Consider the following 14,821-nt stretch of genomic DNA (forward strand, 5'->3'; position numbering starts at 1 on the left):
CAAACAACCGCTTAAACCTTCGTATTATTGGGAGATACCAACACACCTTCGCTGGACGGCGGTTGGCGGCAGATACTAGTACAGTAGAATCTCCGTTGCTCGTTTTGTACCTTGAAACCCCGCACACAGGGCAGTCATGTAGTTCAGCAAATTCACCTCTGTACAAAATGCAGTCATTACAACATGCATGAATTTTTTCGTACTGCATCCCAACTGGACATAAAATCTTCTTTGCTTCGTAGTGATTCTTTGGCAACACGTTATCAGCAGGAAGAATTGTTTTCAACAACATCAGCAACTCACTAAAACTCTTGTCACTCCACCCAAATTGGGCCTTCAAGTTAACTAGAGCTAACACAGCAGACAACTTTGTGAAAGATGTGCAGCCGGAATACAAAGGCATTTTTGAATCAACTTCTATGTTGTCATACAACGCTGCATGTGCCTCTTCAAACCCCTCTTGCCCAAGATCGCGAATCATTTCTTCTATAGGATTTCTACTGGCTGCAGTAACATCGTCAGGCTGTGACATGTCAGCTGTATCGAGGGATTCCCCATGCCATATCCACTTTGTGTAGCTACGAATTATTCCCTCACAAATAAGATGAGTTCTTATGTCATCAATTGTTTGGCGTCTCCCATTTGCACACTTCACACATGGACAAAAAAATTTCCCCCACATAGGTTCCGCTTTACTTTGAGCAAACTGCAAAAACTCTTCAACACCATTCTCGTACTCTTCAGTGATACGTGATGCGTTCATCCAACTTCGATCCATGTTACGCCTTCTATGTAAAACGTTAGTGGCTTAGGGATTACTTGACATGCATCACAAGCATAGAGCACCAATTGCAGTAGAAAACACAACAGCACTGCACCGTTTGTACAAAACGCTGCATTACAAAACACAATAGCAAGTGCAGTTAGTTGGACCAACAATGCTAACAAGTCAAATGGTGCATGGCTGTTTCAAGGGATTTGGCATTTTTCAACAAAAACTGCAGAAACGACAGCATCGAAATTGAATGACGAAAGTGGTGCAATTCAAATTCAGCTTCATTTTTCAGCTTGGTCTTGGCTAAAAGCTAGGGAGAAAGGATTCAACACTAGCTTTAATCACTGGTCCTCTAATATAAAGGATCACTTTGGTTAATCTATGTGGTTTTGAACTTTTTGGTGAGTTCTTTGGGTTTTATATTTGGGAGGCAGCACCAGAGGTGCTTTGTATTATCTCTTTCAGTACCTCTTGTACTGTTTGTGCTTATCTTATTAATATATTATACAATTTGCCTTCCAAAAAAAAAAAAGCCTTAGGGTGTTTTTTCCCCTTAAGTCTTACATGTAGGGTTTGTTAGCGCTCTTGACACTATTATTGAAAATTTTTGTTGGGTGTTGGGGCAATCCATTACATTTGTTCGAATCATTGTTTGAGGGCAATTATTGTGGCAGAGGTTCCAGAGGTTCTTGGAATGGAGCAAATGATTCTAAACATGAGTATTACAGTCTTGTTTTCAATTTTAAAGAAGCAGTTTTTCGCATAGAAAAATAGATAGAGATACGCCGATTAGATAGCTGTCGAACTTGCAATGGTTCAGGGGCTAAACCAGGGACTACACCATCCGTATGTAGCAGTTGTGGAGGTCAAGACCGGGTTGTCTCATCAACGAGAACTCCATTAGCCATCTTCCAGCGGTCAATGACATGCTCCGCATGCAAGGGGACTGGAGAAATTTGAACAGCTTGCAATACATGTTATGGGGATGGTCGGGTAAGGAAATAAAAAGGCGGAGATGAAGAGATTTATTGTAGCCTACTTCAGTACACCTAGTACTGAATTTTATACATAATATATTTGATTTTTCCCGGGAAAAAAAACAACAAAGGAAGGGTAAATGTTGAGACCTCTTCCAAGAGGTGCAGCATACATGTACTTAAGTTATGGGCTGTAGCTGGTCCACAATACCATCCTCTAATTTCATCTTTTGAACCACAATTGTGTTTAAACTATACTTGTACCTATAGTACCTGTGGTACTCTGGTAATTGTATGACATAATAAACATCATACTAGACAGCTCAAAAGAACAATTACACCGCATGAATATCAAGGCATTAAACGCATACATGTTTTCAGGCATCATACATGTTTCTCATTTGTGAAATTTAAAAAACATATTTTAAACTATTACTACAAACAATAAACACACCTGCAAATAATTAAAAGAGTTCTTTGGTGATTCTTTGGTGCCTGATTCAGCCTGAAAAATAATAAGACTTTCGTCAATCAACCGCATATATGACAAACATTTGTGTAATATGTAGAAAATAATTTGCGGCAATCAACTTCATATTATAAAGAATTAAATTGCAAGTGGCTCACTAATGTTTGCTTCTATAATTTCTTCTCAATTGTAAGGTTCTTCCCCAGTTTTAATAACCTTGAATTCAGCACATGGTTGACTTCAAATTTCAAAGGTCTATTTTTGCATGTTTCATATCAGGCCTTGCTGTATATGTATAATTTTTTTTAACAATAAACCTATCCACCACATTTAATGATATGATAAATTGGGAAATACGTAGGGGCACACATGGTTTTCGTAAAATGAAGGACCCCATGATGGCATACTTACTTGAAAAGGAATATGTGTTTGTCTACTTGACAAATATAGATACACTGATAGACCCGCTGAGATATGTTCTAAAGTTAGACTAATGACTTGAATATATGAAAGGACTAATAAAGAATAAACTGAACCAATACCAAAAAAACTGCAAATATAAACTGTAACTACTAAAAACTAGTCAGACAGGTTTTGATTTTTGTAAATAAAAAGAATTTACTCAGACAACGCCATTTTACAATACTATTTCAAGCGGCTAAATAACACTGTTGTAAATAATGTCATGTGTGAACTTAATTTTGAACGTAATAATAATGGTACAAACTTGTGAATGGAATGTCTATTACTGATAGTGTGTAATGTTATTATATAATTTGAGTATAAGTGAATATCACTTTACTAGTTCAACTACTAATTGTGTAACTTTTATAATTTTTTAGCATATAATGTAATATAAATTACTTAATTTATATCTATAAATTTCATAATAGTGGTTATTCCACTATCTACTATCCTACTATACCAGTTATGGGGTCAAATGCTTTGCATCAGTATTGAGGGTGGTTTTTCATGCCATCATCAATTTACAAGAATATTAATTGATTTAATTGGAGTCTTTGTACATAATTACCTAATACTTAATTTCTTGTTAGAAAAGTACATTGGCCAAGAGTTTACTTTTACTTTTCACCTACTGTTTATAGGGAAGTGGAAAAGCTTCCTACAACTTGTATTTCTGCCTTGATATCTACTAAATTACTAAATTGCCTGGTTTGTACTGTAACTTTTTTTTGGGGTTTCAGAAAGAAGTATCCCGTTTGCGTGGTCTAGTTGGTGGAGGAGAAATTCAGGATAATGACATTTTAGTTGTCAACTTCCCATGTTCTCCTGGATCCTTCAAGTGGGAGGGTGTGCAAGGATCATTCACTCCATTAACCTCTGTTAAAAGGATATCTCAGGTTGATATTTATTTGTGTCCAACAAATCATTCAGTCTCCCATAACCTTGTTTACTGATAAGCATCTTTCTCTTTTTGCAGAAAAAAGACTATGACATTGCCCTTGTTGGGGCCTTTAGAAGGGAAAAGGACAAAGAGATGGAATTACAGGCACTAAGAGATGAAATTCAAGCGTCCATGAAGCTGGTATCTTTGAAAAGCCATATATTTCTTATTGTTTTGTTATCAGTTTTGAATGATTGATTAATGAGGGAGAGAATAAACAAGTTTTGACCTATAAGTAGTTTTTTATAATTATATATGAGAAACACCTATCAATTTAGTTTGTTGTCATAGAGCTCCATTCTAGTATTTTCAATGTTTTAATTTATAATCACTGTTTTTTGTTGATTTATCAATAATGATAATTCTTGATGTTTTTGTGATGAATTAAATGATTGAAAATATGGGATGATTTTAGGTGAGACAAAGAGAAGATGACATACAAAGTTTGAAGATGAGACTACGTTTTCGAGAAGCTGGAATAAAAAGATTACAAACAGTTGCTTCTGAGAAGATCTCAGCTGAGACACACTTGCTAAAAGAAAAAGAGGAGCACTTGAAGGAAATTGAGGTCTTGCGGGTCCAGGTGGATCGGAATAATGAAGCAACTACATTTGCTATGGAAAATTTGCAGCTAAAAGAAGAAATTAGAAGGCATGTTTTATTGATACAGCTAAAATACTTTTTTGTTGCTTTTTTTTTATTCATGTGCATGCAAAAGTAACTCACTTTGATTTCATGATTAAAGTAAAGGTTGGGAAGTGGCATAGTTACTCTATGACCAAAAATCAATCTTCCAGTACGAACAATATATACATTGCCTATTATATCCACAAATATGAAAAAATGTAAATCAGTTGAGGCAAGAACACAGCCTTATGGTATTGTCAAACTCAAAAGAAACTAGTCAACCAACCAGTCCAAGTTCTCCAACAAATTAGTGCTAGCTAGATTACCAGTGACTTTTTTGTCATATACATGTTTTCCATAATGTCATGTTGCTAATGCTTATGTATCTTCAAAACAGGTTAAAGTCATTTTGTATGGAAGGTGAACGAGAACGGATGAGTGAACAAATCATGGTATTGGAAAACAAGGTATGAATGGATGCTTTTGTACTTTGTAAAATTTTCAGTCAATCCCTCTCATGTTGATTTTTATTTTTTCCTTTCACTTGTATGTGTAGTTGTTGGAAGCACTAGATTGGAAATTTATGCATGAAACAGATCTGGTAAGGGTTCAGGTTTTCACTTTTTTTAGTGTAATAATTTTTTCTTGTGTCTAGAATAAAAGGCACTGCAAACTCCTATCTTGACCTCTTTGTCTTTTGCGAATGTTAGAAAAAAAATTCTGATTTGATGATCGAAGATGTACATAATGATGGTAATCTCATCTCCAAACAGGTAAGAATGATATAGTATTTCCTGCATCCATATTCATGTTTGAAGCAGTGAATGTCACAATAGCTTACTTCAACATAGATGTAAGCTAGAACCTAGAATCTGATTTTGATTGTGCCCATTTATTAGCTTTTCAGATTAGCAGTCACTTTTCAGTGACCCACTGTATAAATTTCATGAGTCTTTATCTAAGTTTCTGAAATCAACATAATTTACCAGTTTGGTGTTGTCATCAAATCTTGCTAAATTAAGCTTTCCAGTATAAATATTGGTGGACATATATTGAATCTCATGAAAATGGAAAAACAGGCCCATCTCAATTAGTGTGTTTTAAATCTAACATGAAAAATACTGGCGCTCAAGAAGTAGTAGGTAGTGGTAGACATGGAATGCAGTTTAGACTATACATTTTGTTTCTTCATGTTCTTCATTTACCACTTTTTAGAAATGGTCAGGGTGGAAACTCTAAATCATCTATTTTTCTTCATTTACCACTATTATCACATTGTGGATATTCTAGAAGCTCAGTCCATATGTCAATCATTGTCATATGGCCAGTCATTGAATAAGGAGGCCCTAGTAATTATTTAGATATCCAATGTGTAAAAAGATAGAATGTCTTTCTGCTTAATTATCTTACATTTATAGTTGTTTGTAATTTTTTGTGCTTGCATTTTAAATTTTCTGTGAATATGACTTATTCAACTATTTAATTCTTATTAATATTTGTCTTTAGGAGTCAAGTTGAAAATCACGATGGCAGTCTTTGGTTAGGGAGGAAAATGAGTTTCTCAATATTCAGGTCTAGATCACACTTGTTTGTACTCTTATTTTTTTAAAAAAAAAAAAATTTATTCAACTTACTAGTCCATTTGTCTGTCACATTCTCTCTGACTTGATATGTTTTATCTACGACAGGCTATACAAAACCAACCTTTGGGTTGGGGAGGGTATGCTCTAAAATGCAAACTTCAAAACCTAAAACATAGACTAAAATCCTGGAGTAGAGATATCTGTGGAGATCTAGGCAGCAAGGTGAAGCAAACTCAGAATAGGTCACTGCAAGGAAGGCATAGTATTTTTTATATGTACGGAAGACTTAATGCCCCACGACACTTTGGGAATGATAATAGAAATTATTTGCCATCATCTGTGTTTATGGAACAAACACCTTATGAAATCAGTGCTCATGGCTCTTCAAGGTAAAGAAAAGAAAACTAGCCAGTGGGGAAATTAACTATAACGCATGTATTAAAACATGGATAAAATTTTGATATATCTTTAATGTTATTCTGTGTAGATTACACCCGACAGCACTCTTCAATAGTAAAATGATGATAAGATCAAGTTCAGGGTGGGACAAAGATTTATATAATTGTCAGTCGTATCAACGTAGTTTCTGCAGTCCTAACCTCACTGGGCACGCGAAGTTTGATGCTGAGGTAATAAAACTGCTACATTACTCACATTTTTACCTGCCAATTCATATTATTTGATTTGCTTAATTATGAGAATTGAAAATAGGTAAATTAAAGGAGAAATAACAATGATACAAATAAAAGAGAAATAAAGTATATTATTTAGATTAATAGAAATAGGGAGGGGGAGTAGAGAAATTTCTCTCTACTTATTTTGATGAGTGAAAAAGAAAATCAAATAACATAATTTTTTTTAATTTTTTATATAATAATAAAAACTAAAAAATAAAAATGAAATAGAGATTAATTATTCTGCTCCATTTCATTCCAATTTGGGAAAAAAAGTGTTTTCTAGTAGATCTCATGAAAATAACTTCACTTCTATCTATTTTTTTTCTCCCAATCAAATGGGGTTAGAGTTTATATTCCCCATAACATTGATTTATAATTTTAAAATGGGAAAGGAGAATTAAGTCCCTTTAATTTTATTTTTTTCAAATAGACAGCCTCAACTTTAATTTTGTCTTAATTAATACTTAAATTATACTTTTTCTTTCAAATAGACAACATGAACTTTAAAATTATTATGATTGATATTTAAACTTTAACTTTTTCATAAATAGGCACCTTGAACTTTAATTGCATTTCAATTAATCTTTAAAACTTATCTTTTTACTAATATTTTTTTTATCTTAAATGTTAATTAACCATTTTTTTGTTACAACTCATTTTCATATTTAAAATGTAATAAAGAATATAAATTTAAAAGATATGTATAAAAAGGGAAAATAATAACATAAAAAAGTATTATTTGATTTTTTTAATTTTTAATTTTATTAAATTTTAATGTTTGATCAAATCTTATTTTGGGAAGACTCTTGGGTGGGTGATGGCTCTGTTCTTAGAGAAAAATACCCAGATTTATATGAGGTATCTTCTCAAAAACTTCAGACAGTGGCAAGCATGGGGATTTTTGGAGAAAATGGCTGGGAGTGGAAATTTTCTTGGAGAAGACATCTTTTTGATAGTGAATTGGGGGAAGCCACAACTTTTATCGACCAGACCTCAGCTATAAGTCCTGTTGCAGACTTGAAGGATGACTGGGTGTGGGGAGCTCAACCAACGGAAATGTTCTCTACAAATTCAGCTTACAACTGTCTCAGATCTGAGCAGCCTCTCCATCAGCCAAACAGTGGCTTTAGACAGCTATGGGAAATCAAAATCCCCCCTGCAGCTTTATCCTTTGCCTGGAGATTACTCTGGGATAGGCTTCCTTCTAAGGATAATTTAATCAGTAGACAGATTGTCCTCCAAAACGATCTATGCCCTTTCTGCCAAAGCCAAGTGGAATCTGCTTCTCACCTTTTCTTCACTTGTTATAAAGTTATGCCATTATGGTGGGAATTCAACTCATGGGTGAAGGAAGATAGAGTTTTGCACAGCAAGCCTATGGACAACTTTCTTCAGCATTGTTCATTGGCTGGATCGAGGAATTCTAACAGAAGGAGGAAGATTTGGTGGATTGCAGCTACCAAATCCATTTGGAGCCTTAGAAACGACATGGTTTTCAACAACCAGTCTTTTGACATATCTAAATTGATGGACAGATCTATTTATCTCACTTGGTCTTGGTTGAGGGGATGGGAAAAGGATTTTACTGTTCCTTTTCACCAATGGTCCTCTTATATGTCTTTGTCATTCATTTAATGTGTCATTTGTAGGGATGGGTTTTATTGATTTTGGTGGCTGTTGGTTATTTTTCTGTGTTTTAGGGGATGCTACCCTTTGTTTTCCTGTAGTACCTCTGGTACTATGCTTCTTATATATATAATATTATTTTTGGCTGTTCAAAAAAAAAAAAGAGAAGCAGAGGCTCATGAGACAGCAATTATGCTGGCAAAGGAGAATGATGAACTCAAGATGAAACTTAAAGCCTTGATTGAGGATAATAGTAAACTAATTGAATTGTATGAACAAGCTGCTGCTGAGAACAATAATAGAAATGTTAATAAAGGGGAGGATGGTCAAGAAATTGGTTCCAAGATTGACAATGGTTTTTGTAGGGTGGTTTTTGTTTCATGTTTTACAGGTCTACTATGTATCTTGTAGTACCTGTGGTACTTTTTTAAACAATATATATATATATATATATATATATATATATATATATATATATATATATATATTTGCCTTCCAAAAAAAACAAATTATATCAATGAAGAGTAAATTACAGTAAATGTCACGGAAATTCCCCCTGATATCCCTGTTTTTTCTACTCGTACACTAACCCTATTAATTATTTGCAAAACATGACACTAATATCCTTGTACATTACACTATACCATTAATTGATTGAAAATCATTACACCATGTACCCTTGTAAGAAAGCAGCTGTAAACGTTAAAAAACCAAGGGTTTTGTGCAATATCAAAAACTTTTAAGGGGAGTTAGTGCAATTTAATGTTATATAAAATGTAAACAATTTGAATTCAAAACAAAAGACGCGTCATTTCACAGACAAATTGTTCCAATGAATCAGAACGCCTTGCCACTTTCTTGGCTTCAACTCTTTTAAGTCAATTTATGAGAACACACTCATTGATTGTGCAGGTATTGTTATTTCAGTATTTAGAAACTTAATGACAGAAATGACAGTTAACAGTTACAAAGTAGGAAACATATCATAACAGGGGAGTTCATGTCCACCTCAAATGCAATAAACAATGAAACTATAACTGATAGAACGAACGCAGGCAGAAGGTACCTTAGATTGAACAACACACGATGCTGGCCTCTGTGTTCTGCTGGCAGGAATGACGACCTGCGATTAAATTAGGGGTCTTTGGTCTGGTCATTTGACAGATAGTATAGATTAGGGTTTATAGTTTTTAAGATGTATATATATATATATATATATATATATATATATATATAACTATTAATTTAATCAAGGGACGAAATTAAGGTTTAAGGATGAGAACCTGCAGAAAATCACGGTGCTGCGTGTGACTTAGCGAGTTAGGGTGTTGCAACTGGAGGATAAAAAGCACAAATTGAGGACCAGAGAGAGCTCAGAGCTGTTCCAATGTTGTTGAAGACAAGATGTTTAGAAATTTTTTTGTTTTAATTTAGATCATTAAAATTCAAAAAGGGGTAAAAAATAATAGAAAAAACATTGTGGCAAATTATAGCCGCCAATAAATGCTAAGACCAAATAAACCACAACTGTATGCTTTGTGACGTTTATAGCCAATCAGTATTTTAATTTTTAAACCGCCGCAATGTATATATTGTGTTGGGATAAAACACAACAATCCATTTTATCCCACAAAATAATGGCCATACCATAAAAAAAATAGAAACAACTATTTATCACTTTATCTTTATCATGAAAATTTAATTGATTTTTTTCACCATCAATCTAATCCAAACACACTAGTAAGTTGAATTCCAAAGAATTCCTATGGGGGGGAAAACCAGATAGTAGGAAGATTGCTTGGATTTCTTGGAGCCAGTGCTGCTCTCCTAAGCATATGGGAGGGTTGGGGATTAGAGATCTTCCAAGTCTTAACAAGGCTCTATTGTTCAAATGGAAGTGGCTGATGTTCCACCAACCAGACCAGCTTTGGACCAGAATTCTGATCTCTATGTACAATGGCTGGAGGGGATTGGAGTATGGTCCTCGAAAGCAGTATTTCTCTACTTGGTGGGCTGATTTAAGGGCCATCTTTCAACAGCAAAATGTGGTCAGTGCTGATAATCAAATCAGGTGGAAGCTGGGGAGAGGTGACAAATTCCTCTTTTGGGAAGATCCTTGGGGTGATGAAGGAGTTCCTCTAAAGGATCAATTCCATGAGTTATTCAGTATTTCTTCCCAAAGAGATTTAAGGGTGGCAGAGGTGGGATCCTGGACAGAGAATGGATGGGTCTGGAATATGGTTTGGAGAAGACACTTGTTTGATAATGAGGTGCAGCTAGCCTCTATTTTCATTGATCACATCCACCAAATCAGAGTTAACAACAATCTCAATGATACCTGGGTTTGGGGAGCTGAATCCTCTGGGATTTTGTCAACTAAATTTGGTTATCAAGTTATTAAATCTGAGATGGTACATTCAAGGTCTGTACCTGGGATTCAAGAAACTTTGGGAGATCAAACTTCCTCCTAAAGCCCTTTCTTTTGTTTGGAGGTTATTATGGGACAGACTTCCCACGAAGGACAACTTGATCAAGAGGCAGATTCAAGTAGATAATGATTTATGTCCCTTCTGTCACAATCAACCCGAATCCGCATCCCATCTATTTTTCACCTGTGGCAAAACTATGGCTATATGGTGGGAATACCTTTCTTGGGTAAAGGAAGACAAGGTGTTTCACTGTAGGCCTTTGGATAATTTTATCCAGCACTACTCCTCAGCAACTTCAAAGGTTTCTAACACAAGAAGGACAATGTGGTGGATAGCAGCTACAGTATAAATTTGGAGGCTCAGAAATGCTATCATTTTTCAGAATCAAACTTTTGATCTCAATAGGCTGACAGATAGCACTTTATGCTAACTAGGATTCTAAATTTTGGGGAACTATTCAAGATTACGAATTTTATGTTATTCCTGGAGTGGATATTACTGTCCTACTTTTCTCTATTTAAGACAACAACCTTATTTCTTAAGGATTGAATTTTGATTTGACTTTAAATGCAGGACCTATCAAACTTTTACAATGGGTTTGGTATACATGAATGAAAATGGATGAAAGTGTGAGGAATGAAAAGAGATGAAAGAGAGTAATGTATACTATTCTCTGAGTGGCTGTCATTTGTTTCTAAAAGGAAACAGCATACTGACTCAATAATTATAATATAAACACAAAAAACAAAAAAAAACATTTGCATTTGGATATACTTATTAGTATAAATATGATAATCTGCTCCTAAATACACCATAATGATCTGATATCCTACTGTGGGTCGTGTTGAAACATTCAAATAGGATCTAAGTCAAAATGATTTTACAAAAAGAATCCCTTTGCAGAGGGAGCCACAAATTGTAACGCAGCAACTACAGAATCTACAGAAACACCAAAGATACACCAACTTACCAACCAATAACACCCCATAAGAATTTTTTTTTAATCATTTGTAAACGCACAATCAAAATTAATAATCAAAAAGTACCTTGTGCCAGCAATAGATGCAGAAGGTGGTTCAGTCCTTATGGTCTTCAATTTAACCTTGTTGAGTAAGTCTTCCAATTGATCTAAGTTCCTCTGAAAAATGTAACAAAAATAATTCAAACCCAAAGTACACAACGCAAATAATTATCCAACTCGAATAGCAGTTATTGGACTCTTAGTTTGAGAAAAAGCTTAATTACTCCAATTTGCTTACTATGTAAATGAGTGAAAAACCTGTATACATTGTTGATCCGATAACCAAGTAACACATGTTTCCACAAAGAAAATAAAAGCGAAGCTAACTTTTTCTGACTAAGTAGAGAAATGCCAAAACAACACATAAAAAATGGAAATACTTATAAAATCAATGATTTTAAACTGCATTAACTGCACTTTTACACGTAAACAAGAAAAAGAAAAAGAAAAAACACATGGTCAACAAAAAAAAAAACAAAAAACAGGTTAGGATGTTACCTCTTATAATCTAACCACGTTCGGATGCTTCAGCAGCTTCAAGGTGGATATTTCCCTCTTTATCTGCTATGAAAAAATGAAGATGAGAAAACTGATCTTATGTATTAATTTGAATCATAAATTATAAGCAAAGAGAGGTAAAGAAACAAACAAACATAAATTTTGCACAAAAATTGCCAAACAAAACCCAATTACACTGTAAGAGTTTTTAACACCCAAATTTCCAGAACATTTTGGCACATTTGATTCATGCTTCTCATTTGATTCATGCTTCGCATATGTAATAATGGAAGAAAATAATCGAAACCACAATTGCATAGGTAATAAATCCAACAACCTATGCTCGAAGTGCACCAATCCAGATAACAAAAACGCGAAACCAAAACAACCAACAACATCAACTTCGTTAGTACTCTGACTTAACTAAACCCTTTGGCCTTCAAATCCTTTTCGCATATTCAACGATGACATTGTTAGGGCAACTCAAGAAGTCGATAATCACATTTTAAAAGTCTTATATTATGAAACAAGAACTAAAAAACTTATATTATGAAACAAGAACTCAAAAACTTCGACATGCTTACCTTCACACAAGCAAGGTCACGACACCACTCCAAAGGGCACGAGATCGGATATGTGGTGGTGGTCAGAACAATGGCTAGGGTTTTTGTTCTTGGTGGTCGAAAAGGCAATGTCACGGTGGGCACGACGGAGTCGTCGCTGGGATGACTTCAGGCAACAGAGCGCATGCGCATTAGGGTTTTGGTATAGCTTTTTCGAGGACGCGAGAGTGTTGAATCATCGTGAAACAAGGAGTATTTAAAGAACAAAATTAAAGACGGTGCACACGTAACACCGTCTTTGTCTCTGACCACAACTACGACGGTGTCTTCAAACACACCGTCTTAGATTAGTTCCACCAAAGCTACAAACGCGGCGTTTAAGTGAAACGTCGTCGTATACGAAAGGCGCCGTATATAAAACTTATATATTTACGGAAATGCCACCGTGTGCATTACTACGTCGGGTAATGTATGACCGACGTAGAATGTGCGTCGTAAAATACAATATTTCTAGTAGTGCACTCTAAAACTTATAATTTCCAGGTGTAAGGTCAAAACAATAAAGTGAGGATAAATATAGAGATCAAAATAATAATTAAACTGATAAAATAGATAATAAAATAGTTTATTTTAAAGAAGAATCAGTTTAACTCAAAATAATCAAATTGGAATTGGCTGTTAAATACACGAAGTCTCAGATCCACAAAGAATAATAAAACTAATTATAAAGTGCAGTAAAAAAAACTAACTATAAAGTGAATAACCCAATTTTCAATTTAATTAATCAGAGAAATATAAATTTTACACAACTACAAATACTAATATGACTTTTTTTTTTCAAAAAAAAATCTCAAGCAAAAAAAAAAATATTTGCTAACTAAGCCTAAAATTTAATAAGCGTAGGTTTTTTTGTTTGTTTGTTTTTGAGAGGAAGTGCAGGCTAAGTTGTATGAGTGTGTTTTTTAGTATTTTGGTGAATAATTAATCCTTGATACTTTCAAACATTTAATTACAATAAATGGCCTACTTGAACATGTGACTGCCATAAAACTAAATTATTACATTTTACAATATTATATATATTTTTTTAAAAATAGTTTGCCTGTCCTTCCTTATTCAAACGCATACCGTTTTTATAATATGATATTCACAGACTTTGTACTGCTAGGTTAAAAAAATTATATAAAAGCATAAGGTAATTGTAGGGAAATTAAGATGTTATTTATGATTATACAACAATGCATATAATCAATAATAATAAAACGACTAATCTTGGACCTCGTGCTAAACTTGGTTACAAACTATTATTATATTATTTTGGCTTATAAAATAAAAATAAAATGCATATTTATTTAAATTGGTCATGGTTAGATAATTGATCTTCTTTAGATGATAAGTCTTTCTCTCTAATCATCATGTCAACAAGCCATTTTCAATTGGTAAAGCACTTATGATCAGGGTTGGAGGAGAAACCTAGCCAGTATTCATTACTATATATCTACCTAAACAATGACTCTTACCATAGGACGATAGGAATGGATATATTAATATTGCTTTTTTAGGAATATACTAGTCGATAACCTGTGCATACGCACGGGTGGTTCACCAATTGATTTTCGATGAATGAATTAAAAGAAATGTAGAATTACTGTATAGGCAAACTGGTAAACAAATGGAACTTTCCCAAAAACAAAGTAGTGAACGAAAAAGAAAAAAAAAAGGAAGAAGGAAATACCTGGAGGTGAGTGTGTTGCAGTGGAGATAGAGAAATGCAAAAAGGAAGAAGGAAATACCTGAAGGTGAGTGTATTGTTGCGGAGAAAGAGAAATGCGAATCCGAAAGAAGAAGAGATAAATGTGACGGTGGAGGCTGAGATATATCTTAAAGGAACGACGGTGAGATAGATGAGAAGAGAGTCATATCAAGAACAGAAAATGCAACGTTTCTAGAACCCTCATGTCACTTTGTAAGTTTTTTTTAATTGCAATGTAGGCTTAAAATTAAATTCAGAAATAAATTATGAAGAAATTTAATATTTATAATTAACTAATTGTTCAAAGTACATCATTCAAAAACATTTCTAAAAAATTGTAAACTACAAAAGGTAGTTTAATCAGTGTCATTGTCATCTCAATCCTTTTGTCTTCTAATTACCAATTTATTTTCTTCCC

At 34.0% G+C, this 14,821-nt stretch overlaps 2 protein-coding genes across 2 annotated transcripts; both read left to right on the forward strand.

Annotated features, from left to right (window-relative positions):
* The first annotated feature begins 2,604 nt into the window (after positions 1–2,604).
* Positions 2,605–7,510, forward strand: LOC114397117 (kinesin-like protein KIN-12E). The gene is made up of 11 exons (XM_028359231.1): positions 2,605–2,697; positions 3,427–3,582; positions 3,663–3,767; positions 4,042–4,277; positions 4,651–4,720; positions 4,810–4,854; positions 4,964–5,026; positions 5,760–5,825; positions 5,942–6,225; positions 6,324–6,465; positions 7,316–7,510. The coding sequence occupies exons 1-8, from the start codon at positions 2,605–2,607 to the stop codon at positions 5,769–5,771; spliced, it is 780 nt and encodes a 259-aa protein (XP_028215032.1). The 3' UTR covers positions 5,772–5,825; positions 5,942–6,225; positions 6,324–6,465; positions 7,316–7,510.
* On the forward strand, positions 7,405–8,148 carry LOC114397118. Its single transcript, XM_028359232.1, has one exon. It carries the CDS (start codon positions 7,405–7,407, stop codon positions 8,146–8,148), a length of 744 nt encoding a protein of 247 aa, XP_028215033.1.
* The last annotated feature ends 6,673 nt before the right edge of the window (positions 8,149–14,821 follow it).

This window comes from Glycine soja, chromosome 18 (genome assembly GCF_004193775.1).
Source record: "Glycine soja cultivar W05 chromosome 18, ASM419377v2, whole genome shotgun sequence".
In the NCBI taxonomy this organism is placed as follows: Eukaryota; Viridiplantae; Streptophyta; class Magnoliopsida; order Fabales; family Fabaceae; genus Glycine; species Glycine soja.

Excerpts from the sequence above, each read along its gene's own strand:
- LOC114397117 (XM_028359231.1), top strand. The coding sequence starts at position 2,605 with ATGAAGGACCCCATGATGGCATACTTACTTGAAAAGGAATATGTGTTT. Across the intron at positions 4,721-4,809 it reads TCATGGTATTGGAAAACAAG|TTGTTGGAAGCACTAGATTG; the intron begins GTATGAATGGAT and ends TTGTATGTGTAG. Across the intron at positions 4,855-4,963 it reads TTATGCATGAAACAGATCTG|AAAAAAAATTCTGATTTGAT; the intron begins GTAAGGGTTCAG and ends TGCGAATGTTAG.
- LOC114397118 (XM_028359232.1), top strand. The coding sequence starts at position 7,405 with ATGGGGATTTTTGGAGAAAATGGCTGGGAGTGGAAATTTTCTTGGAGA.